General features: G+C 41.9%; 4 protein-coding genes across 4 annotated transcripts; 1 reads left to right on the top strand and 3 right to left on the bottom strand.

Annotated features, from left to right (window-relative positions):
* Positions 1 to 471: 471 nt before the first annotated feature.
* LOC136421829 (sodium-coupled monocarboxylate transporter 1-like) lies at positions 472 to 17,636 on the bottom strand. Its single transcript, XM_066409397.1, has 17 exons — positions 17,365 to 17,636; positions 15,358 to 15,513; positions 14,084 to 14,305; positions 11,671 to 11,736; positions 11,166 to 11,217; positions 10,941 to 11,008; positions 10,399 to 10,553; positions 9,511 to 9,651; positions 8,753 to 8,882; positions 7,273 to 7,361; positions 3,877 to 3,989; positions 3,312 to 3,379; positions 2,747 to 2,833; positions 2,349 to 2,578; positions 1,696 to 1,796; positions 1,221 to 1,342; positions 472 to 753 (listed from the first exon to the last, which is right to left on the bottom strand). Exons 2-17 carry the CDS (start codon positions 15,496 to 15,498, stop codon positions 541 to 543), a joined length of 1,998 nt encoding a protein of 665 aa, XP_066265494.1. The 5' UTR covers positions 15,499 to 15,513; positions 17,365 to 17,636; the 3' UTR covers positions 472 to 540.
* A 326-nt stretch (positions 17,637 to 17,962) lies between these two features.
* Positions 17,963 to 19,095, bottom strand: LOC136422238 (CUB domain-containing protein 2-like). The gene is made up of 3 exons (XM_066409882.1): positions 19,076 to 19,095; positions 18,463 to 18,540; positions 17,963 to 18,311 (listed from the first exon to the last, which is right to left on the bottom strand). Exons 1-3 carry the CDS (start codon positions 19,093 to 19,095, stop codon positions 17,963 to 17,965), a joined length of 447 nt encoding a protein of 148 aa, XP_066265979.1.
* Positions 18,717 to 21,760, bottom strand: LOC136422276 (zinc finger protein 300-like). The gene is made up of 2 exons (XM_066409929.1): positions 21,665 to 21,760; positions 18,717 to 19,989 (listed from the first exon to the last, which is right to left on the bottom strand). Exon 2 carries the CDS (start codon positions 19,987 to 19,989, stop codon positions 19,114 to 19,116), a length of 876 nt encoding a protein of 291 aa, XP_066266026.1. The 5' UTR covers positions 21,665 to 21,760; the 3' UTR covers positions 18,717 to 19,113.
* A 1,714-nt stretch (positions 21,761 to 23,474) lies between these two features.
* Positions 23,475 to 26,070, top strand: LOC136422237 (zinc finger protein 774-like). The gene is made up of 2 exons (XM_066409881.1): positions 23,475 to 23,843; positions 24,332 to 26,070. The coding sequence occupies exons 1-2, from the start codon at positions 23,475 to 23,477 to the stop codon at positions 24,980 to 24,982; spliced, it is 1,020 nt and encodes a 339-aa protein (XP_066265978.1). The 3' UTR covers positions 24,983 to 26,070.
* Positions 26,071 to 26,090: the final 20 nt, after the last annotated feature.

The raw sequence follows: 26,090 nt of genomic DNA, 5'->3' as shown, positions 1-26,090 counted from the left end.
GAAGAAGAAAGTTGTTTTTTATCAATCAACATAAAAAGCGTGTCTACGCGAATATTTTGAAATATCGATTTTTGGCAATTCGCCAAAAATCGATATTTCAAAATATTCGCGTAGACACGCGTCATTCTTTAAGTATTACTATCATGTACATTCCTGCAAAGTTATATTGATGAACATCGAAGCACAAGCCAAGGAGAGCGTTCTTTTTAAAGGGGCGTGGCCTTATAAATCTTGATGACGTAATCATGACATCATACTAATTTGCATAAATTATCACCTTGCTATAACGTACTACCTGAAAAAAATTAAGCTTGAGGAAGGTTTATAAAGCTTAAGAGAGGGTTTTTTCAAAAACATCCCAAAATTCCTCAGCCACCCTTCAACAATACAACATTTGAGATGTACTCTAGCGAGCTGCTAATATTGGCATCACCACAGGAAAATTGAAACATACAAGTACAATAGTGAATAATGAGACAGCATTTGGGTTGGGATACTCGAGATGGAAAAGAAGACAACAATTCCTTCCGCTCCGTATATCTAAGCAGCAGAGTCCTTGTTGTCAATGGTCGGTGTCTCTACATTTGCATCTTTATCCTTCAGCTCGACTTTCTCTACGTCGCCATCTTCTTTCTTGTTCTTTAGACTTTCCTTCCTCGCCATCTTTAAGCTTTCCTTCCTCGCAATCCTCAGACTCTCTCTCCTCTTCATCTCCTTCTCATTCTCTTCCTTCTCTTTTTGAGTCCACACATCCTGTAGAAAAACAGAAGAAAAGATGTAAGGATGAAGATGATGTTTAGTAACATCATGATACCGTTTGACGTGCAGTTTTTATTTTCATTTTCTCTAAATATTAAGTATTCTGAGGATATCTAGTACCTATTTCATCACCGAGGGAGTTAGCGAGTGAGAATGTGCATTAATGAGTGAGTGAGTGAGTGAGTGAGTGAATGAATGAATGAATGAGCGTGCTTGAGTGCGTGCGTGAGGGATTACCCAATACCAATTCTTTATAACATTTCCCCACTACTGAGTGATGATTCTATAACAAATTATGTTAAGTAAAGCATGTTAACGTTTCCAGATCATTTAATCTGAAGCCTACCCTTGCATTTCAATGTAATTGTAATGTTAAGTGGCCCGCAACATCAGCTTGGCTGCCTGGCGCTCCACTATGTATTGTCTTGTTGCAATCTTTAATAAAGGATAAAGAAGCCTACCCTGTCGTCATGCCGGACCCCGCACCGCAGAGTGTGTCTGCACCCGCCCGGGCAGCAGCAGCACGCCGTGTCGAAGAACGGCGTGATCAGCCGAGGGTCCAGCTCCGCGGGGTCCTGGGGACCTGGAAATGATGTCAGGACAAGACCATCTTTAGTAGACAGAAGGTAAGAACACATATAATAGCATAGATGATACATTTTACGGTATTCAGTATAGAGAAGATGAATATGAGAACATTGCACATATCTAAACGGCGAGATCAACCATGGATCCAGCTCCACGGGGTTCCATGTTCCATGTTCAGAACAAAGTAAGTCAAAGGTACATATACAAATATTATGATATATTTTTTTTGATAGTTTACGCATTCACACACATGTCATAGTATTCAAGTACAGTAAAACCTGCACTAGTGGCATCTACATAAGGACCACTTGGCCAATGAGACCATTTGTACTAGTGGCAATCGATTACCTGTGACGAAGCTGACGATCAGTCCGACTGTCACCACCACGATAACGGCGATCACTCCGTACCACAGGTACGAGATGTTGTAGAACTCAGCAACAGCGGGTCTGGGGATACACGGAAATATATAATAATGCAACATTTATAAACCGGCGCGCGGAAAAATTTGACAGAGTGCTCTACAATATTCATAGATAGGAAACAAATATTCTTACGCTATGTGTGTTTTGTTGTCTTTTTAGTCATACTTTTACATTTTGCATGATATTCCAATCATAAAATCAAGGATTACACAAATCTGATTCAGGTCGCAGCGAGAGCGCAGCGCAATCGCCGTCTAGTGGAATGGGGGCCTTAACTATCGATGCTACCGACAAATTTGAATATATCTTTGGATGCAACAACACAAACCACCCAAAGATAGGTACATACATAAAAGACTGCTTTGTCATCAGAAAAACTACCGAAACGAATGATTAGCCCCATTCGATTGTAACACTATATCACAGACTTATGCTATCCCTTATTGTATTAGTACTTAGGATGTCAAGTTTTAGTCTATACCTCTGTTTTGTATTATGTTTTGATAGCTGTTGCCATACATTGTACCGGGTACAATTGCCGTGCAATAAAGTCCTATTTCTACTATCGATACCAACCTTTCGCCTGCGCTAGCCACAAGATCCTCCACTGACGTTGTTTCGAACAGATCTGTCACCATGCTGGCTGCAGTGCTCGTGACGTTGGACACGCCTGAAATTGTGTGATTGGCCAATGGGCATCCGGCAATGGTGACGGGCGGTCTCGGGACGATGGGCTTGTAGATCTGAGCTCCAATCCCCACCCAGAAGGTCATCAGGAACCCACATATGATACCAACAACGGCACCCTGAAAGAACATGTGATAAAAGAAATTTACACATGTTACCAACAGTGACACCCTACAACAACGTCAATCACGTTCGAAAGTGCAAAAAAACAACCCATGAAGTATCCAGCGGGACCCCTTTTCTCCAATTGGGACCAAGCATAAGCTACATGCAACACAGCTACTCACCGCTGTGTTGGCCCAGGGGAAGAAGATACCGAGCGAGAAGACCCCCAGCAGAGGTCCACCCACCATACCGAACATACCAAGGGCGGCCTGCAGAAGAGGAAAGTTTCGTCACATTACGGTATATATGCATACATATACGGTATATATACGTATGCAATAAACTGTCCAGGGAGGAAGAAAGGCAGGTAGGCAAAGGAAAATATGGGAGGATTATATAAGATAATGGACAGGTATGACACTAAGTGAAACACTAAGAGAACAGAAAAACGGGAAGGGTGGAGTCAGGGTGTTGCTGAAGCCAGGAAAGCGAAAAGCGACATGTGAGTAGAGTAGATCCGTTCGGCCAGGTAGGAAGATCTCTTCCAGTTGAGGCCGCTCATCCTTTTACTGGACTGTCATTACAGTGTTGTGTGGACAGAGCAAGTGATAGACATGTGTTATATCTTGTCCAGAAATTTACAAAAACTCAACTAAATATTTAACGGAGATATGGGATCTTTGATTTCTTTTTAGATGTTCATAGCTTCTGACATTATACTATAATAATAGTAGACCAACATCTTACCTGTAACACAGCGCCCATGAACGATGACGCCCAGGCCAGCAGAATCATAAGTGCTCCATAAAACGCCACTACATGGAAAACACCATGATATTATAGTTACTAGCATTTGATAATCCCAACTGTAGGTTTTTACTTAATACCGGCCATAGAGATATAGCCTGGGTGCCGTCCTCTGTATTTACCACTAACTCTCTTTTCGTAGTAGGCACTAAGCGATGGCGGGCCAGCAGTAACTACGAAGTATAGCACCCAAGCTAGTAAAAACTAAATACTGTTAATGGAGACTTTTGGATACTGTCAAACTTTTTACATCATGAAGGTTAGACATTCAGGTAATAAGATACGCCAGATAGCAGCTATCCAATTGCAAGCAACTGGATATACCACAATCATATCCAGTTGGTTGAGCAAATTGTATTTGGCGTCTACAGTATCATTTTTGCGAAGTCTAGCTGTGTGCTATCTAGTAAAGATCCCCCTTCTGTACTTGTTGGCAACGAGTTTCATTCTATGACAGTTCTATGACTTCATTTAGACGGGTGCAAAGTTTGTAGCGAAATCTCACCCAGTACTTTAGAGATGTTGGTGTACTGGCTCTCCGACAGGTCTTTCTTAAAAGGCTTGATGAAGTCCTCCAACGTCACGGCTGCCAGGGAGTTCAAACCGGACGACATCGTGCTGACAACAGGACACAAACAGCACAGTTTCATGACAACAAGAAGTCAATCCAAGCAATAGATCATTTGCACGATATATGTAGCCAATTTAACATAATATCAGTAATTGGGATGTTAAGTTTTATTCCATACCTCTATTTTGTACTATGCATATGTTTAATAGATGTGGCCATACAGTGTACATTGTACCGTGTATAATTGCACCAGGGTAAATAATTCCCCCACCCTGAAAAGATACGTCCAAGCAGATGTCCAACCGAAAATCCCCCAGTATAATGTACTCCTGTTAACTCTAAACTGTATATGCTTGGGGGTGATGCACTAAATATATTACTGTTTTTCAAAGTGACGGATTTATGTAACCGGGCGAATTAATATTATTGAAGGTTAAATCAAAACGCTTTCTTTGGCGGGACACATACAGAAACATTATTATGAGTCGAATGATTGGCTGGTGGTATACTTCAAAGACATCAGTAGTTGATAGGTTATCTAAGAAATTGACTCGGTTGACAGAGCCCAGAGGGATACCGTTTTAGTCTATTGCATGTTTGATCTTACACCTCGGGAGTTAAGTGACCCTATACTTCATTGGGCTAGTCCTAATCCAATAATATAACATGGTAGAAACTGAGCATGGAAAAAACTGAATTTAAACTGTCGGATCTTTTATCAATGTATTGTGTATCACAGTAAGTTAACATAGCTCATAATGATGTATATACTTTTTTAGTCCCGGCCCAGTGGCCGATAGATAGATAGATAGCTCATAGATCGAGGTACTTGTTAAGTAACCACCAGAATACTCGAAAGAGACCAGTAGTTGATGTATCATCTAATAAATTGACTCGGTTGAAAAAGAGCCTAGAGGGATCCCATTTTAGTCTATTGAATGTTTGATCTTATACCTCGACGTTGAGTGACCGTATACTAGTACTCCCTTGGGCTAGTCTTTGTGGAAGATCCGATAAGGGACGCCAAATGATAGTTACTCAAGCAACTGGATAAAATTTTTCAACAGTCAGACGTCTCAGACAGCATCCGCTATCTTTCGTCAGTGACGAAAGGAAAGAACTGTAGAACCAGGTTTTATACCAAAACTCTGAATTGATAAACATGTAAGCCAATCCAACAAGGTAGAGTGGGAAAAATAGAATTGAGCATGGGAAATCTCCATTTCAACTGTCGGGTCTTTATCTATATGTTGTCCGTCGTGGTAAGTTGACTGACCTTACATAGATCCTAAACTGAGGTGCTTGTTAAGCGACAACCAGAAGACTCCAAAGAGACCATTAGTTTACTGATCATCTAAAAAATTGGCTATATTTATTCATACGAGCCTAAGAAGTTGAGTGATCATATACTAGTACGTCTTAAGGCTAGTCTTTATGGAAGATCCAATAAGATACCATGAAAACATTGAGATTGAGTAAAGAAAAACTCCCTTTAAAGTGTCGGACTTTTATCAATGCATTGTGCGTCATAGAAAGTTGACTGACCGCACAGAGCTCATAGACTGATGAGGGACGTGTTGAGCGGCCGGCCGTATAATTCAAAGAGATCAGCAGTTGATGGATCATCTATGAAATTAAGTTGGTTGAAAAAGAGCATTGAGCTGAAAGATCCCGTTTTAGTCTGTCTCAAGTTTGATCTTATACCTGGGAAATTAAGTTACCGTATGTTTCCTTGGGGTCTGTCCTTGTGGAAAATCAGACAGAGCTTGGAAAAACTCCATCTACATTTGGGCATATACATTGCAATTCTTATACATTGCACATCAAAGGAAGTTGGTGTATTCACAGACTGGGGTTCTTGAGGGTCTTATGTTGATAAGAAACCAATGCAATCAAGCGCCTAGGTTCAGAAAGAGCTTACTAATAGGAAAACACTGGTTTAAACTGTCACGTGTTTATCTCGAGTTGAATGCCCGTATACGTCCTCCAGTCAAGTTCTCGATGGAAGTTACTTATCTGATAAGGTGGCATCGAGACAACAAGTCTGGGGACTAAAAGAATCTTATTATAAGCTTAACGCCATTTAATCTAACATACTTTTGATCAAAATATATCACATTTTATAAGGTCGATAGACTGTATACGTTAAAGAGTAACTGAGGTTCTTTCTGATATGAAATGTAATTAAGTAACATCAAAAAGAGCTTCGAGAAACACCGGTTTAAATATGTCACATTCTTATCTGAAGCTGCTTAAGAAGTTGAATGCCCGTATGCGTCCTTAAGTGTACTTCTTGATGTAAAATCTCATATAAGTACATAAAGGCGACCAGTCTAAGAGCTAAAAGGACCTGATTTTTAAACTTAACTCCATCTACGCTGCCGCTTCTTTGATCAACACACAGCACGTAGTGTGAGTTTGATAGACTTTGACTATACAGGTTCTTTGTGATGAGAGAGGCACTTACGTTCGTGACTTCGTTGGAAATAGCTTAGAGATACCTTGGGCCTATTTTAAGCTATTCCATTTCTATCTTGAATTATAAAGTTCAATGACCGTGTGCTTCATTGGCCTTGAGGTTATTTCTCGATGTAAATAAAGCTTGATAATGTGACACAGGGATGACTAGAGCTTACGAAAGCACCAGTTAGGCTGTCGCATCTTTTATCAATACATTGTTGAAAGTTTAATGACCGTAAATGTCCTTGAGTTCAGTTCTTGATGGGATACCTAATCAGTGAGGTGACATATCGGGAACTAGAGCTTAAGAAAGCTCACGTTTGATACCAACCGCCAATAGAATGTACGTGGTAGGAATCTGAAGAACCCAAGAAAGGTCAATGAACCCATCTTCACAGACTTGTTCATGTTTTCAATCTACTAAGGAGGCTTGGCAAGAAGCCAGCTTAAGGAAATTGCTTTCTAAGACGTCGTATTTTTTCATCAATTCATTGTACTTGTTAGTGATGCATCAGTGTGACTAACTTTTCTATCGTAAACTAGTTCCATGCAAAAGAAAGATTAGTGTGATTTGCTTTTCAAGGACAGGTGATGTTACTGAATTTCTGAATGTAACCAAAGCACTCTTGTGAAGTCAGGAAATAATTTTCTGTATCAAGGACATATACTTAAGTGATGCCGCAGGAAACGATAACTTCCGCAAAACCCTTGAGGAGTTCAGATTTGAGCGTCTTATGCCAAGGACACCGGTAAATAGTGCTTATTGGAGCACAGCTGGGAGATCGAGTAGCAAATCTCCAATAACAAGGACATCCTTTTTTAGTAGACCTCTCGGCGGACTGAACATGAAACGTAGCATTAGGGACCTACCTGAGGGCCCCGGCAAACACAGCTGACACGAACAGCCCGGGGAGACCAGGTAGCCAACTGAGCAGCATCATCACCGTGTAAGGCATCAGCTGGGATGGGGCAAAACTAGAGAGGTTACATTTGCAAGAAAACACATTATGTCTACATGGTCTAGCCTAAGAAACTACTGCTCTGTCTGTTCTTACTCATCCATATATTTGGGAACCAGGCCCCTCTTCCAGTTACTTCATGCTGAGTTGGACACCATCAGCTGGGATGGGGCAAAACTAGAGAGGTTACATTTGCAACCAAATACATTATGTTTCCATGGTCAGAGCCTAACAAACTACCGCTCTATCTATTCTACCTAAGCACATTAATATATATGGGGCCCGGGAACCAGGCTTCTCTACCAGTTACAACTAGAGAGGTAACATTTGCAAGCCAATACATTATGTTTACATGGTATAGCCTAAGAAACTACTGCTCTGTCTGTTCTACCACAGACTCATTCATATAAACGGGGACCAGATCCCTCTACCAGTTACTTCATGATGTAATCGATCACCGTGTAGGTCATCAGCTGGGATGGGGCAAAACTAGAAAAGGTTATATTTGAAAGCAAATACATTATGTTCACATGGTCTAGCTTAACAAACTACCGCTCTATCTATTCTGCCTACACACATTCATATATATGGGGCCCGGGAGGCAGACCACTCTACCAGTTACTTCATGATGTAGTCGGACACCGTGTAGGTCATCTATCAGCTAGGATGGGGCAAAACTAGAGAGGTTACATTTGCAAGCAAATACATTATGTTTACATGGTCTAGTCTAACAAACTACTGCTCTGTCTGTTCTACCACAGACACATTCATATAAATGGGGACCAGAACCCTCTACCAGTTATTTCATGATGTAGTCGGACACCATCTCTGGTCCAGGTCGTTGACCTTATTTGTTTGGTACGGAAGAAGAAGATAGGCAGAGGAAAGAAGAAACGACGCAAAACAATATTTTCCCTTCCATGAAGGTAAACACAGTGATAGGGTTTGCACAGCTGCTGCAGGGAAATTACGACCAAGTGTTGAAGCCTACAGTGATAACAACGTGACAAGTTTGCATAGCTATCCCTTTAGAATACGATAGGGGGCGCTGGTGATTGCTACCTTCTATATTACCTTCCATTGTGACATACACAGTCGGAAGAGCCCTGACACATTCGTCGTATGGTCGTTGTGCGATCGCAAACTGATGACATTTTTGAGATAGTCGTGCACGTATCGTGCAGAATTTAGCTGTCTTGTTATCGTAAATGTTGTCTTAGATCCTTGCCTGTTGTCTACCTGCATGTAAATCCTGCGACATTGAGTCGTAGCATCACCTTCGATGAATGTGCAGTTAGCCGTATGCACAATTTGCAGTTGCGATTCCGAATAGAGTCGCCAGGGGACGCACTGGAGTCAAAAATGTTCGTAACGCAGTGAAAGGTTCGTACCTGATCGGAGGTTTTGAGATACTCCGCGGTGACCGGGTCGCAGTCCTTATTCAGGGCGTACATCACCAGGCCGCACAGGGACGCCAGCGACACGATAACGAACAGACCAGGCACGTTCAGGTACAGGGCTCTGCAACAAAATTGTATCGATGAAATATATGATAATAATGATAATAGTTTATTGGTCAGAAATTACCCGTGCAATGGCAGCCAGTGCTGAATTGCTGCAGGGTTTACAGTCAGCTAATACACAACAGATACATATTTGCTCCACACTTTGTGGAACTGTTGCAAGGGTGGCTGCTGCCATTCAGTGCCAGCAGGTGACCTCAATATGACCTTCCCCAACCAAAATCAGGTACCCATTTACACCTGGGTTGAGGGAGGAAATTCGTGTAAAGTGCCTTTCCTAATATAACAAGGGCACAGCATCGGGGCATATCGCGGTTTCGAACCCGGGACCTCTCGGTTCTGGGCGAAACACCCTACCGATTGCGCCACACAATGCCGCTAATGATGTCAAAATGTTTTATTTGCCCACGTGCATTAAAAAGACTGAATCAACATCACTTTGAAATGTATGTTCATGGGATATTAGTAGATAATTTAGGATGAAACATTTAATTGTATTCAGAGAAAAAACAAACCATTTCGAAAAGACCCACGTTTCAGAAATCTGCTATTATTTCTATGATGCATGTGAGCTATGTAAACCGTAATTCTAACATTTCTAGACATCGAAAACATATCGTCCTTACGTTTGTGCCTTGCGGAGGTTCTTACAGCTGAGGTAGCGCTGGACCTGCGCCTGGTTCACCCCAAACACCGCGGTCCACATGAACCCTCCACCAATCAGAACGCTCCACGTACTGTGACGTATCCTCGGGTCAGGGTTGAATCTTTGGGGTAGAAAATTTAAACATGTAAGATTTCCTGTGTGTCATGATTACCTTTTCCCGGCTGTCCAAGAACGCACTGTGAACACGTGGGACTCCGATCAGCATGGCTGGTAAAGTGTTTGTACTTATCAATAATCAGTGGCAAAAACAACTGTCAACAATAGCTAGACACCTTTTAACGTTGGTATGTAAGGAGTTGTTGTCTTTTAGATATGATAGGAGTTATCGCGGTTTCTGTTGCATTGGAATTTCCTCCTTTGTATCAATATCTTTTCCGCCACGACATTTGGAAACTACAGATGGGGAATATCATCCTTCTATACGCGACCACTACCTTATTTAATCATATGATATGTTTATCTATCTATTTGTTGGTTCGGCATGTAGACGTTGTAACATGAACAACCATGGTTGCCCAACTAGCGAATGTTGTTCTGTCGAAGTGCTTCACAGACTGCAGCACTCTCCTTGGAAAGGTGTCAAATTGGCATGTTGGAGAAAATCACTTCGAATTCTCATAGCATATGTCACATCAGTCACTGACGAAAGACAGCGTCTGACTGTTTCAAAATTTTATCCAGTTACTTGAGTAACTATTTTTGGCGTATCTTACTACCTGGATGTCCAACCTTCATTAACGTCTCATAGCATATGTTTCTTTAAAATTGACTGTAGTGTTCTCCTTGGTAAAGGTGTCAGAGTCAGATCAGATGTTCCTATGACACCGGCAATACCTCCTGAACTCACACGAAGAAAGTCAGCCTCTCTCCCTCCAGGTTTCTGCTCCAGACCTCCCCGAAGCCGCCTGCGTTGATGCTCCCCTGGATTATCACAGCCAGGAAACCCATACACATCACACACACCTGGAACGTGTCGGTCCACATCACCGCCTTCATACCGCCCTACAGTAGAAGGACACGTTGATGAAGGTTAGACATCCAGGTAGTAAGATACGCCTAAAGTAGTTACTCAAGCAACTGGATAAAATTTTGAAACAGTCAGATGTTTCAGACAGCTCAGTCACTGACAGCGGATGCTGTCTGAAACGTCTGACTGTTTCAAAATTTTATCCAGTTGCTTGAGTAACTATTTTTGGCGTAGAAGAAGGACAGTTGAGTGTAAATCGCTATACATGGCAATGGAAAGAAATGGAACGTTTTGACTATATTGCAGGAACACATAGATACGTATACCAGAATTGATGATCTTCCAAATAACCATCTAAAATTATGAATATCATGTTTTTATCATGTACTCTAAATAGCAATAAGTTGCACGTCTATACTTACTATTGTAGTGTAGAAGGTGCACACAATGCCAAGGGTCAAGACGGCTCCCCATAAGTTCACGCCAGTCACTGAGAAAATATAAAGGACAGTTTTGAAATTTCACACAATATCTCTCTCCTCTTTCCATCCCTTTCTCTCTCTCTCCTTTCCTCATTTATCTATAATTATTCCTTCCACTCATAGTGTCCTTTATTTAGGCCTAATTCTTTATCCCCATCCACTTACCTTCTTCCAGAGCCAGTGCAGGGGCGTAGAGACAGATCCCCATGTATATCGTCTAGAATGTAAGAAAAACCCACATTATTTACATATTCAAACCTACAAAAGTATCTTTTAGCGACATGGATATGCATCACAGGAATTTGATTAATGAGTGAAGACCTTTATTGTACATGTTTGCCCCACTGGGCTAAGCAAAGGTCACATGTTAAAAACTATATACATATTCATGAGTATATAAACATCTAGCTTACTCTAGTACTTTCGACTTCCTCTCGTTTTCTCGTAATTGTATAAATCTAGGAGGCTGTATTATTGATCAGAGTTGGTCTATCGAAGACTGTAAGAAATATGAATTTCTCTCTACTATTTAGGTATCTGAAGTAGGGGAATTTACTTAACACATAACTGAAAACAATTATTTTGTCGCTACCATACATGTATACAAAGGACAGTCTACAATAAAATGTACTTCGTCTTCTACTTAACCTAGACTGAGAGAGGAACTTACCATTTGCAGAATAAATGTGGCACAACCGAGTCTTCGGACTACCACAGAAAACCGTCTCTCAAGGTACTGGAGGCGGCACATGAATTAGAAATGAAAATAGCGACTATATAATGATATACTTGATAAATCTTTTGATATCAGCGTTATCCTAATGGCAACTTTCTTGACGGACAAAGTTTACAGCCGTCTGTTTAACATTTGATAACTAAAGGGAAATTTTTCATTGTTTTCCAACAATACACCTTTCTCACGCGGCGGACATGATAGAATGAAGACGAGGCCAATGAGGCAAAGAAGCAAAATAATGTACAGATTTAGTTTTCCTCCTAAATCACATTAAGTTTTAAAATATGATATCCAAGTATCATTATTACAACTAATGTAATGTACAAAAAAGATGCAGCAATTTAGAGCTTCGTTGACCGATCCCATAGTCTCCGCCCTCCTCTGTCAGAGCGTAGAAATGCAAAATAAAAACAAAGAAATGCAAATATTTGACGGTCATGCAGCCACTTCCTCATTGGTCGATTCTCTAATTATCAGGTAATCATTGGCTAAACTGGTAATTGTGATTGACAGTTAGGATCGGTCTAATGTTTGCCACAAGGGCCTCGTTTTCATTCTATCATGGCCGCCGCGTGAGAAAGGTCTATATAATCTGTGTGATGATGTTATGATATGTTTCACCCCCGACTCTAGATAATGGTAGGGCCCAGAACGGGGAGAGGTCCGGGGTCAATGACCGGGGGTACTGAGATGGTACTGAGGTGTTCTGAGAAGTGGTTGTGTTGACCGGCACTGGAATAAAGGAGTGTGCATCGTGATCTTGGGTGTTCATCTGATCTGTTTATAGGAAACTGTTACAGATGAATTGTCATGCCATCGGTCGTGAACACTATACAGCATTTCCAGATAACTATCATATCAGCATCAATGTTTATTTCGTAGATAACATGATGAAGACCAACGGTATGTTCCAAAATTATCTGGGAGAGTCACTTTCTCCTATTGTTTTTTTTATAAGTATAAATATTGATCAACCCGAATACAATGTACTCGCTCGAGCTCATGTTGGTCGCTACCGTTTCACGGAAATAGATTTGACATTTTGTCAAGGAGAAGACGGCAATATGTTTGCCTCTATCCCAGAAATAACCATAGCATGGAGGTCATGACCGCTGTGGCGTTTGACCTTGCTGTATAATAAAAATCACTTCATGGTTTAAGCCAAGAGAAATGACATAGCTCTGTCGCATTAGATTTATGGTTCTGGGATCACGCTGTACATGTCAACGACTGCTGGCCCTGAACTTGTCGTTTTTATGATGACCTCAGATGAAAGGGTGCTTTACATGTACATGCAATGCATTTACCAATCTTTCTTATTCCATTGCTCCCATTCTCTCACTCTTCGGACTATCTTTTTTTCTCTATTTCATTCTCTCTATTGCAGTCTCTGTCGTAATTGGCTTGTTTCCTTTTTCTCTCGTTGTCTTCCTTTTCACTCTTTACTTCCATATTCCTTCATTATGTCTTTCTTCCTTCCCTCATCTTCCCATTCCCCATTTTCACGATTACACCCCTATATAATAGTCCATTCCAAAGGCAGACCTTGGCGTTGAAAGTATAACGAAAAGCTACCCATGCGTAACGACACTTCATGCGCATGCGCACTTTAGTCTTAAAAATACAGGGAGTGAAATACCTGCCCACCATGGGTGCCCCCACGTACGTACGATATGTACGGCATGTGCCACATTTACACAGAAAGGTCTAACCTTTGAACTACTAAGGTCACAGTTTACACTTTAAATCATAGTCAAGGACGGTTTCCCGGATCATGACTCTCTTTGAAGACCTAGAAAAATATTCTGCACATTACCTACATCTCTGGTCACTTAAGATTTGAAGGACATATCGAATCATCGACCCGATCATACATGTTAGGACAGAAATAGATCTAGATACATACGACAAGGGGGAGCACGTTGTTTCACTGAGCATACACAACTTTACTATAAATCCAGTAACTGCTTAAAATGTAGGACATATCCAACATGGTGCATTTTGCTGAGATTTCAAAGTAGGCCTTTAAACACAGAAAAATGGAGTTATTGTTATGAAATTGTCAAAAAATGAGCAAATATGCAAAAAGCCTCATGAGAAAGTGTTCAGAATATTTCCCCCTTATCTCCAGAAAATTAAAAACCAGAACGTTATATAGATCTCTGAAAGAAGGTTGTGTACGTGCCTTGTTGGAACTCTACATATTTTTCCCGAAATCACAGGCATAGGTTTTAGATCATATCTAGGTCTTACTAAATTTAGTGCTCACTTAGAACGCAATTTAATTCATAGAAAAATGCAACTCTAGCTTTCCATTGTTATGATATGTCAAAACCTATTTGCGTACCTCGTAGGCACTTGTGACGCCCAGGTTGAAGAACACAGGCATGTAGAGATGTGCGGAGATCACGATCATGAAAATATAGGTGACCCAGAACATCCAGAACATGGTGCCGTGTGTGTAGACCTCCGCCGGAGTCCCCAGAACCGTGATGGCCGACATGAAGGACGCCATGAGAGACATGGCCACGGGAATCACGTGCATCTGCCGGTCCGCCAGCAGGAACTCCTAAATAAAATAAATAAATGTTTTCTATTGGTCAGAAATAACCCGCAATGGCAGCCTTTCTAGCGCTGAATTGATGCAGGGTTTACAGGTTTCACATGATACACAACATATACATATCTTATCCACTTGCATTATGTGGAATTGTCGCAAGGGTCTGGGCGGCTGCCATTCGGCGCCACCAGGTGACCTCAATACGACCTTCTCCAACCGAAGTCAGGTACCCATTCACACCTGGGTGGAGTGAGGAAAGTCGTGTAAAGAGCCTGGGTGGAGTGAGAAAAGTCGTGTAATATCAAGAGCCTTTCGCAAGGGCACAAGATCGGTGAAATGACAGGATTCGAACTCGGGACCTCTTGGTTCTGAGCCGAACGCTCTGCCGTTGCCCCACACGACCCCATTCCTGAAGATAATACAACAAAGTAGCACTTTTACTAACTTACTTACGTCAGACTTTCTGTCAGTTAAAAGTGCTGAAGAGATAAGAATATATGAGAATATGTATATTCGTGGCAGTTTTTATCAAAATTCCTTGTCAACTGCCACAAATTACCAAGTTTAATGTACATGTAGATACTTTGGTTACTTTCGATGTTGATGCAACAAGCACTAAACAAGCAAACAAACACGCCGAGAAGGGAGAGGTACAGACTTCCAGGAACCTTTGACCTACTACTGGGGTCACGTGTTTATAAAGTCAAATGTTCAACATATAGGATCAGGCGTACTGAAAAAGGCTTAAAGTCCGGGAGTCTGTATGTATTGTTCCTTTCTGCATAAAGATGCAAAGAGTTTGTTTGCTACTATACTACACCTGACTTCGGTTGGGAAAGGTCGTATTGAGGTCACCTGGTGGCGCCGAATGGCAGCCGCCCAGACCCTTGCGACAGTTCCACAAAAGTGCAAGTGTGGATAAGATATGTATATGTTGTGTATTATATGTGAAACCTGTAAACCCTGCATCAATTCAGCGCCAGAAAGGCTGCCGTTTCGGGTAATTTCTGACCAATAAAACCATTCTTTATACTAACGAACCAAGGAACGAACGCACGAACTTTTGTTGTTTTCTGGCCGCCTCCCGAGAAGGCGTAGTAGATGCCGATCCCGGCGGAGACGCAGATCATGAGAGAGAACACCACGTAGTCCGCCACTGAGAACAGCGGCAGGTCCGGCTCGGCCAGGCCCTCCAGCACCATCCTCCCACCGGCTTACTGGAGCAAGTGAAGAAACAAGCATTCCAGTCATATATAAGGCTACACCAAGTAATTTCTATGGATGACGTCCGCGCGCGCATTGATTTTGGTCTGTTCCCAGAAAAAAAAATTACGCTTCCTGTAACTATGACCAAAGAGTTATGACAGTGCCACAAATCAATGGGATATGGAAAGAACCAGGACAGGACAACAACTGCTGTTCAACTTCAACTGATTCACTCAAACTATTGCTGTTTTCATGATGAATAAAAGAATTGCTAGTTGTTACACTGTGTTCTCTCATTCAGTTTGTGTCCTAATATGTGTCGTCGACTATTATATTTCTAATCTAGGCATCTTGTTTTTTTCGGCTCTTCTTGTGTTTTTTTCGCGCTCTCGCATTAGATTTAGGGTCTCCAAAGGACGTCATCCATAAAAATTACTTGGTGTAGCCTAAAAAAAAAAAAAAAACTGGGGATTTTAAACGCTACTTCCATGCACATAGTAAAGCCTTAAGTGTGGCATCACTATGTGTTGTTTTTGATGTTGCAATACAAAATATCAATAGATGACTATGATAGTGTTGTGCTAGGAATATAATCTTTATATTTCAATTACCGTCACAGATGAACTTTCGGTCGAGTCGAAAACTTGGAATATAGACTGTCACGGTTGGAACCGCATATCTTCTTGTGGCAACACTACCATGCGACACAGAGTCGCAGAGTTCTTTACACCCTGGTGTATATAATTATAAAGGCAGCTGAAATTAGCCGAAATGTCAGTGAAAAGTGTTGTTAAAAAAAGTAAAGTCCTTCCCGCACCGAAGGTGCATAAGGCGGCGCCCATCTCCGGTTCCACAGCCCTTGGGCCACACAACTTTGTGCAAGTCACTACAGCAGGGGGCTAGTCCACTGATAGTGGTGTGTGTTTAACTACCATACTCTTTCCCAAATACTGAGTGCTAAGCAGAGAAAGCAGTATGTACCATTTTTAGAGTCTTTGGTATGACCCGGCCGGGGTTCGAACTCACGACCTACCGTATGCAAGGCGAACACTCTACCCACTTGGCCATTGCACCGACAAGTGTTGGGTGTTGTATTATTCTTTTGTACTTGCTACCGTCCTTTTTTTAAACTTTCAATCCTTTCACTTATTCGAACATAGTATCACGATCGCCCATCCCATTGCAGGCAGACTGCCGTCCCGCAAGTTGCAACATATCGGACATGTATCACACATCGGGAGTGTCAAGGGGCGGACGATGATCGCAACTGTCTCTAGACAAGATACATATTACAACATTCGACGTCCGTAATACCATAACTTTCATTTATATCAAGACAGCTGCAGGATATTATGCCCTACGGGGATCTTATATTTGGTTTGAATGATATACGTTTATAAAATTTTCCTAGAATAGATGACACACAACCGAAAGAGACATGATCATGTTCGTGGGAAAGAAAGTTGACTCTCGACAAAATGTGGACTGGGTGTAGCACGATATTGCGACTGAAGCTGTAACGTTTATGTTCTGTAATACACACTTTGGCTGTCCTATTCGAACTCAATGTCAAAACGCTCTGACATACGAATTCGAAACAACCAGGAATGATAAATCAATGACATTCTGCTTAAACAAATAAACTGTGTACTAATTGCTTCACAGAGCAATGTTGCCACGACCCCTTGAGGTGCATAATATGGTTCATCATTAATGTACAGTCGAGGCATAGATTTAAAGATGAAACAGTGAAAAGCAGAGGGACCGTTCAATACAGACAATAAGAAAGTATGAGACAAACATTCAACGTTAGTGTACTTATATATATATATATATATATATGCTAAATAGAAGACACGTACCGTGCACTTGGTGCGTCGAACTCGAGATAGTGAACTTGACGATGGAACACCCCTTGATACAACGCAAAAGACTATAGCTAGAAACTTCTCCGCTGTTTTTGTAGCAGCTCCAAGCAGCGTTGTAACAAGAACACTTTGTCCGTCGATGTTGACACAGCCTAGTTTTGTGGGTCCAAGTCGTTAGCCTTGAAATAAGGTCACGAACTGACCTCGTCACGTACTTCTCATCCTATATTTATATTTTTAAAACAACTGCCAACATAACGGTCGCTCCATTTCAAAATATCAAACTTGATCTGAAAAATACAGGAAGCTGTATTTTCAAGGCTCATCATATCGTCCTTAGATCCATTTTGGCTATATTTTAAGAATGTAGCTTTGTGCTAATTTCAGATTCTCACTCGCACACTATCATGGTTCTTCCTAGCCATTTAAAAAAAATAACTTCCCCCCTCTGACAGAATGTAATGGGATAGCCCACACAAGTGCGTCTCGTCATAAATGTCAATGACCTCGATGTACATTGTTGCCCGGATGTTCTGAGTGAACTTGTAGCCTCTAACCTTAGATCCTATTAGATACTCTGTACGAAAATCATTTACCTCCGAGACGAGTACTGTTCAGAATCATCACTCTCTCCGTCGTAGATGGTCAAAAAGTCATCACCGTCCTCGGTGTTGAAACTGTCAAACATGAGACTAATGGCGGTTCCTTCTGGCGCGATGATCGTCCACTCACAGTTCGCATTGTTTTCGTAGAGATTGGGATAGTGCGATGATGACACAGTACCTTCAGGAGGAGCCGTCAGGAAACCGCCGCATTCTGAATACGAGAACTGGAACCCTTGAGCCGTGACAGTTTCGTCAGATGTAAACTTAAGGACCACCTTGCTAGATTCAATGTTGATGAGCATGGGGTCGACTGACAACTCATGATCACCTGTTAACCTGGAAATCAAAATAGATTTCTCTTGGCTCTTATGTAACCAAGGATATATGTAGGTTTTGAACTCTGAGGTTGACAAGTTGTACGCTATGAATCACTCACTGTATTACCGAATCTACTCTGTACGAAAATCTTTCAGCTAAAAGAAATTACCTCCGCAACTCTGCATAGTTATCATCACTCTCGCCGTCGTAGATGGTCAAAAAGTCATAACCGTCCTCGGTGTTGAAGCTGTAAAATATGAGTCTAACATAGAGTCCTTCTGGCGCTGAGATCGTCCATTCCCATGATGCCTGTACAGTTTGGGGATTGGTCTTTTTGAATGTTTGTTATATAGTGTTTGTCATATTTTGTAAAGTCATACGATAGACGACCTGCATCGAGCCATTTAAGGCATAGACGTACAGTAAATGTCATCCACCCATTCATTTATTTAGCACTAACCATAACTGTGTCGAATATAAAGCACATTTTTGGACCAGAATGTTTTAAAGCAACATTCCACAAACGCTTTGTAACTAAACATAAATGACGACGTCCACAAGTTTTCGATGTTGGCAGCATTTTTCTCGTGCTGTAAAAATCCCGAACACTTTATCATATTTTACCATAAATATCAATAAATGAATCAATAAGCTAATAAGAGCTGACTGGAAACGTTCCATATTTATACCATAATATTCGCTAAACCGAATCCTACAACAGAAAATACAGTAGATCTATTAATTTATCAACACTTTGAAGGCTGCAGTAGTTCTATCTTTACAGAATCATGTGGTAAACCATGGAGGTTAAAGGTTATAATCAGTTAGCTTCTTTTGCGTGTTTTAGCCTCATATGTCTGATATAAGAAGACTTGTGAGCCGTCTTGGACCCGCACAGTTCACACTGGTAGGACTTCACGTCAGTGTGGCGAACCATGTGTCTGTCTACATCCGCTTTCAATGCTCCGCGGTAGTCACAGTGGGGACAGGCGAAGGGTCTCTCACCGGTGTGACGCCTCACGGTGTGAATGTCCAGGTGGGCTCGCACAGCAGTTTTGTAGCCACACTCCTCGCACACGTACGGTGTGATGCCAGTATGCTTCGCAGCGTGGAAGTCTAAGTTCTGCTTGGTAGACGCGGTGTAGTTACACAGCTGGCATTTGAAAGGTTTCTCACCGGTGTGTTTACAGCGCATGTGACGTAGCAGGTTGGGTTTTTGAACGGAGCGGTAGTCGCAATCGGGGCACTTGTGCGGTTTCTCACCGGTGTGAGCGTGTCTCGTGTGTGACTTCAGGCACCGCTTGTGCCTAGTGCTGTAGTCGCACTGAGAACACTTGTACGGCTTCGCCCCTGTATGGATCCGCATGTGCACCACCAGAGTCGACTTGTGCCCTGTTCGGAACCCGCACTCCCCACACATGAACGGTAACTCCCCGGTGTGCCTGACCATGTGTATGTCTACGTCAGACTTAGCGGCCCCGGTGTACTCGCAGTGCGGACACTTGTACGGCCGGTACGCCGAGTGCGCCCGCCTGACGTGCATCTGGAGTCCGCTGGGCCAATTCGTTCGGTAGCTGCACTGCGAGCAGACGTAGCGAGGGGGCGCTGGTGATCCATCGTTTTCGCTCGGCTCCTTATCCTCGTCTTGTGTGGTAGTCGAAGGAAGAAGAAGCGATCCATCGGGCATATCTGCCATCTGGAGGAGAGGAAACATGATTTAGAAAAAAGAAGATGGAAATCAGCACCAAGGACAGGTCAAGTTAGACAAAAAAACGCAACATGCAAACCGAATAACATAATAAACACCAACAGTTTAAGAAATGACAGGATTTCAACTTAGCCTAGAACCCACTGTCCATTAGAAATAATCCTAGTTTTCAGTGAACGGAAAAAAAACCCCACGTTCTTAGGAGCAATCAATAGGAAAAATAACCCAAAGTTCAATGGAAAATTGACAAAAAATATCCCAACATTCTTAAGATTACTGCAATCGGCGTCGCATCATTAATATGTATGGCCCAACATATTCATGATACCATAACAGCTACCAGGATCCCATTCATGCCAATTACTGGGCACGAAGTATCAGTGTTATTTTATTTCGATGAATATCTACAACAGATATGAGATGAATAATTAATAAACATGATGAATAAATGAATTTGGGAAAATGTATGGCATAGATGGTGACAGGCCTTAGTTTCTTGGTCATTCTATACTGACAATACTGTTGTGTTTTCGTCTCGTTAAATACAACTGGGATTCTGAATGACTAGGGCCAGTTCAAAGAATTTATTTTCAAAAGCCAAGTCCATGGTGGAAAACGAAAACAAATAGAAAAGCAACATACGGCCTGACTGGCGGGAATGACAGCGCCAACACCATGATGGTACCAAGATTATTTTTCGTGGGAAAGTCAGCCACACAATGGCCACAAACACATCGCATCATCTGTATCTGGCGTAACACATCAGCTTCGCAGGCACGCGGCGAGGCAGCAGCTGGCTATATTACACCGAACGACCTGTCACGTCTAACCTTCGCATATTCAACTGCATGCATTGTTTAAAGCTGTCTAATGAGCATGATTCTACGGTACTTGGTGGCAACAAGTTCCACTCTACGATCATGTTTAGTCATCTCCTCCCAGGCCATTATGAATTACACAGTGTTTTCTACAGAAGGTGCACATCATCACAAGGTTATCTATGCGGTTTCTTTTACGTACAATATATATAAATTTCCGATGGCTGATCGATATTTTTCAACATAAGATACTATCGACTGCCAGATATACCTCACCAGACAACCTTACCTCGCTCATTCTATGGAAATGAATAATGGATAGTAATTAGTCTGGGCGTTGTGTACTCCACAACCAACAAATCATATGCACAAAGGATATACATGTTAAACGCCAGGTTTCTGCTCGACATTCTTCAACATAAGATACTATCAACTGTTGTTATACAGCACCAGACAACCATACAATTATGGCAATGAATAATAGATAGTAATTAGTCCGCAACATACAAACCATTTGAACAAAGGATAAAATACATGCTATCTATATATATTACATGGATATGTTAAAACACCAAGTTTCTGATCGACATTCTTCAACATAAGAATCAACTGCTAGATATACCTCACCAGCTGACACCATACCTCGCTCATATTATGGCAATGAACAATGGATAGTAATTAGTCCGCAACATACAAACCATATGCACAAAGGATATACCAAGGAGGTTATACATGAATATACATGACACCTATATATATGACATGGACATGCTAAAACGCCTAGTTTCCGATCGATATTCTTCAACATAAGATACTGCTAGATACACCTCACCAGACAACCTTACCTCGCTCTTCAGCTGGGGTTATATGTGGGGAGGGTACAGAGCCAGCCAACACGCAAAGGGTTCGTGGCGACAATTGTGAAATTATTAAAACCGTCAGGGCTAGAGGTCAAGGGTTAGAGTTCACGGAATATATAAATTTTGATGCATATAATGTCGCAATACGCGTATATTTCTAGTGTCTATGTGTAATATTGGAGCGCCGTATAAAGGATAATACGAACTTTCAATTGCCAAAATAGTCATCAGAGATAGACTTATATCCGAAAATAAGGCACAAAGGTCCCCACACGAGAGGGAAAGAGTCGTGAACTGTTATTCACTGTATAAGCGTACATATTTCGACAATGTGGAACATCAGGTTTTGACGTCATTGGTGACCTTTAACACCGCCTGTCACCGGGAGCCTTCATTTAATCCATCGGTCTTTGTTTATATTTCTGGATAAATATTTATCTGAGATTTGTTTACTTTGATCAACGTTCATCCCATCATTACTATGGACAAGCGAAAGGTACGTGTATGAATTTATGAGCTTTTGCTTGTTGTTTGCGCTCGTAGACAGACCGACGGTGGGGAGGGGTGGAGATAGTGTTCAGCACCAAGGACAGGGTCTGTCATCACTACATAAAATATACCATTGTATAACGGGCCAACAAAGCAAGAAAACAGAATATATGAGGGTTATCAGTGCAGATGATTCTGTTATATTCTCTAATTTGCAATTTGTCAAAACCACTTACTGCATCTTTTCGTCAATGTAAATCATGTTTGCGTTTTCGTTTTGTATAACATGTACTGTTCTTGACAAGACATTGGTAAAGAAAATAACAGTTAAATCCTTTTTTCATCCAAGTCAACTTGTAAGACGCATGTTAATGTTAATGCAAATATCTCCATAACATCGTATATTTGTGAATCATATTTCAAAAACGGTGCTGAAAAGAAAATCACAGGATCCACCTTACCGTTGAATGAAAACAGAGAAACATGTTTTCTTCTAACGCTCGTTTTCATTTAATTTACGCATTTTGTAACTTCCGTTACCGTTTGAAATAAGGCATTAAGAGGTGCCAAACTGTCGTTTTTATGACGACTTAAAACTTTTCTGGCTTTGAAAAACGACACCTTATATGGGACATATCTTAATGTCAGAAACGTCTTACTTCAAACGGTAACGGAAGTTACAAAATGTGTACATTTAGATGAGAACGAGCGCTAAGTTGTTAAAAACGCCAAGGCCACGTTTTTGAGGCATACAGGAGGCCGGAATATCAGTGTAAATATCTCAATAACTTTGTATATATGTTTATAGTATGAAGACAATGGTGCTAAAAAGCAAACCAATTTACCGTTAGGTGAAAACAGAGAAAGAAGTCCGTTCTGCGGAGTACAGGCCGTTCTCGTGTCCGAAGTGTACGTACGAAAAGTGCAGAAAAGGGCATATTGACAGGAATTTTGTCTCGGTAAAATTACGAATATTACACTTTACCGTTAGGTGAAAACAAAGAAAGATGACCGTTCTGCGAAGGACAGGCCATTCTTATGTCCGAAGTGTACCCACCAAAAGTGCAGAAAAGGGCATATTGACAGGAATTTTGTCTCGGTAAAATTACGAATATTACACTTAACCGTTAGCTGAAAACAAAGAAAGATGACCGTTCTGCGAGGACAGGCCATTCTCATGGCCGAAGTGTACGTACGAAAAGTGCAGAAAAGGGCATATTGACAAGAATTTTGTCTCGGTAAAATTTCGAATATTACACTTTACCGTTAGGTGAAAACAGAGAAAGATAACCGTTCTGCGGAGGACATGCCGTTCAATTCTCATGTCCTAAATGTACGTACCGAACGTGCAAGAAAGATCTTTTTACAGGAACATTCTCTCTATAGCATCGGTCAAACGCAAATTACGATTATTACACTTTATCGTCAGGTGAAAACAGAGAAAGAAGTCCGTTCAGCGGAGGACAGACCGTTCTCGTGTCCGAAGTGTCCGTACCGGTCCGACCGGCAGCACAACCTCCGGCAACACCTGCTGACCCACAGCGGCGAGAGACCGTACCAGTGCCCGCACTGCGACTACGCAGCGGGCCGGAAACCGCACCTAGTCCGGCACCTGGTCAGGCATACAGGTGTGAAACCTGTGATCAAACACCGCCGCCGCAGGAAGGTGGTTAAGGTAAGGAACACGGCGTACCAAATAGGACAGGACTGATTGTATGTGTTTGTATTTTATGTGTGAGTCTGTGTGTGTATGCGTGAGTGTGTGCGTTTGTTTCTGTGTCTGTGTGTTTAGGGTGTTCAGCACCAAGGACAGATATGCTTAACTTTATGCGGATGATGGGCGTTAGGCACCAAGGACAGGTCTGATTGTGTGTGTGTGTGTGTGTGTGTGTGTGTGTGTGTGTGTGTGTGTGTGTGTGTGTGTGTGTGTGTGTGTGTGTGTTTGTGTGTGTGTGTGTGTGTGGATGGTGTTCAGTACCAAGAGCAGATATGTTCAACTGGGTGTGGATGGTGTTCAGTACCAATGTCATGTATTTTTGTCTGTGTATGGATGGTGTTCAACACCAGAGACAGATTTCTTCTCTGTGGCCTAACTGAAATATACAAGGCAGAGCTACCCTTTCATGATAAAGAAATAAGTCATGTTTGAATCTTTCTTGGCAGGTACAGAAGCCCATGAAACAGTGCCCATTCTGCGAGTACACCTCCAAGCGTATGTACGACATCAACGTGCACGTGCGCACGCACACTGGTGAGAGACCCTACAAATGTCCCGTATGTGACTGGTCATTCGCACACAGCTCTACCCTCGGCACGCACATGGACATACACCGCGGATATAAGCGGTTTCAATGCCCCCACTGCGACTACGCATCAGTACGGAAAGAATGTTTGCGACTACATTTGTCTAAGCACACCGGTTTCTTCCCTTACCTCTGTGGAGAATGCGGGTACAAGACCGCTCAGAAGAGCCGCATGCTGAAACATATGAGAACCCACACCGGGGAGAAACCTTACGGCTGTCCGCAGTGCGACTTCACCACCGCCCACAAAAGATGTGTAGACCGCCACATGTCGATCCACACGGGAGAGAAACCCCTGATGTGTGAGGATTGCGGGTACCGGACGGCTGATAGAGGGAATCTGGTGAAGCACATGCGGAAACACACGGGAATGAAACCATACCACTGTAGCCTGTGTGACTACTCTATCTCGGACAGAAGGCTGCTGAACAAACACATGAAAACGCACGAAGAGAAAGATACAGAGACTGCTACTGTACCGGTGGTTAGAGTGAAAAGAGAGAAGTCTTAGAATAAAGAGTTCCAAGACGCGGAAACACACAGAATTAAAGCCGTACCATTGCAGTCTACATGACTACCCTGTCTTAGACAGACGGCTGCTTAACAAGCACATGAAAATGCAAGAAGAGGAAGATACAGAGACTAAAGTGAAAAGGGATAAATCATAGATTAAGGTGTTTCTAGACACGGAAACATTCACGGCTTACGGTGCGGTCACATTCGTCGTCGTAGGCCGTCGTTCGATTTTGATGCCGTAGAATTTCCAGGCAGGCTGTGACAAACCAAACCACCGAGATGTATCTAAGATAGCCTTTTCCTTAACAAGACAGCTGAAATTTGCAGGGTACATACATGAGTATCCCGAGAGTGCTCTCAGTTCCCGATGGTAGGACGATCGCACGATGTATGTGGCCGGGCCCTTAGATAAAGAAAATGGCCAAGAAAGATGGCGTCACAGTTGTTCTACTACATCTATCTTTTTGACTGAAAGTACTACCTTTTGCAGAAGCCAGCGGCTTGGAATACCAGCGTTAACACATTTTATTTCAAATTGCCCCTTATACGATCATGAAAGAAAGGCACTGTTTAAAGAGGCCACCAAATTCCATCCAGATTTCTCCATGTTTACAGACGAAAAGAAAACTACTTTCCTCTTAACATCACAAAACCCACACATTGCAGAAAAAGTGTGATCATTCGTCTTCCACAGCCTCGGAAAAAGAGGTAAAACCCAAATAAGTTAGAATTTAGTGTTAGTATTTAGACTACAATAGTCACATTGCATGCTATATTGTTACAAATTCTCTGTCCGTCCTTTCGTGTTACATGCACCTGCAATTAGCCTACAAGCAATAGACTTAATAATGTTTTAGGACGTGTGCCAACAAATGTGTTGCATTCTGCTCGTATAGAATTCTACAATTTAGCTATGATAGCGTCAGTAATGCTACAACTGTTTGTGACTTTCTAACTTCTAACAATACTATATATGAATATGATATAACTTTCTCGGCGAAGGTAATAACTGTCAGATAAATTGTACAGGCGCATCTTACACTTCTGCTAGAAAGAACTATAGAAACAATTGACTAACCGCTGCCAATACTGTGAATGTAAGG

Source organism: Branchiostoma lanceolatum, chromosome 16, assembly GCF_035083965.1.
Source record: "Branchiostoma lanceolatum isolate klBraLanc5 chromosome 16, klBraLanc5.hap2, whole genome shotgun sequence".
NCBI classification, from domain to species: Eukaryota; Metazoa; Chordata; class Leptocardii; order Amphioxiformes; family Branchiostomatidae; genus Branchiostoma; species Branchiostoma lanceolatum.
This window is presented reverse-complemented; position numbering and strand designations above follow the sequence as displayed.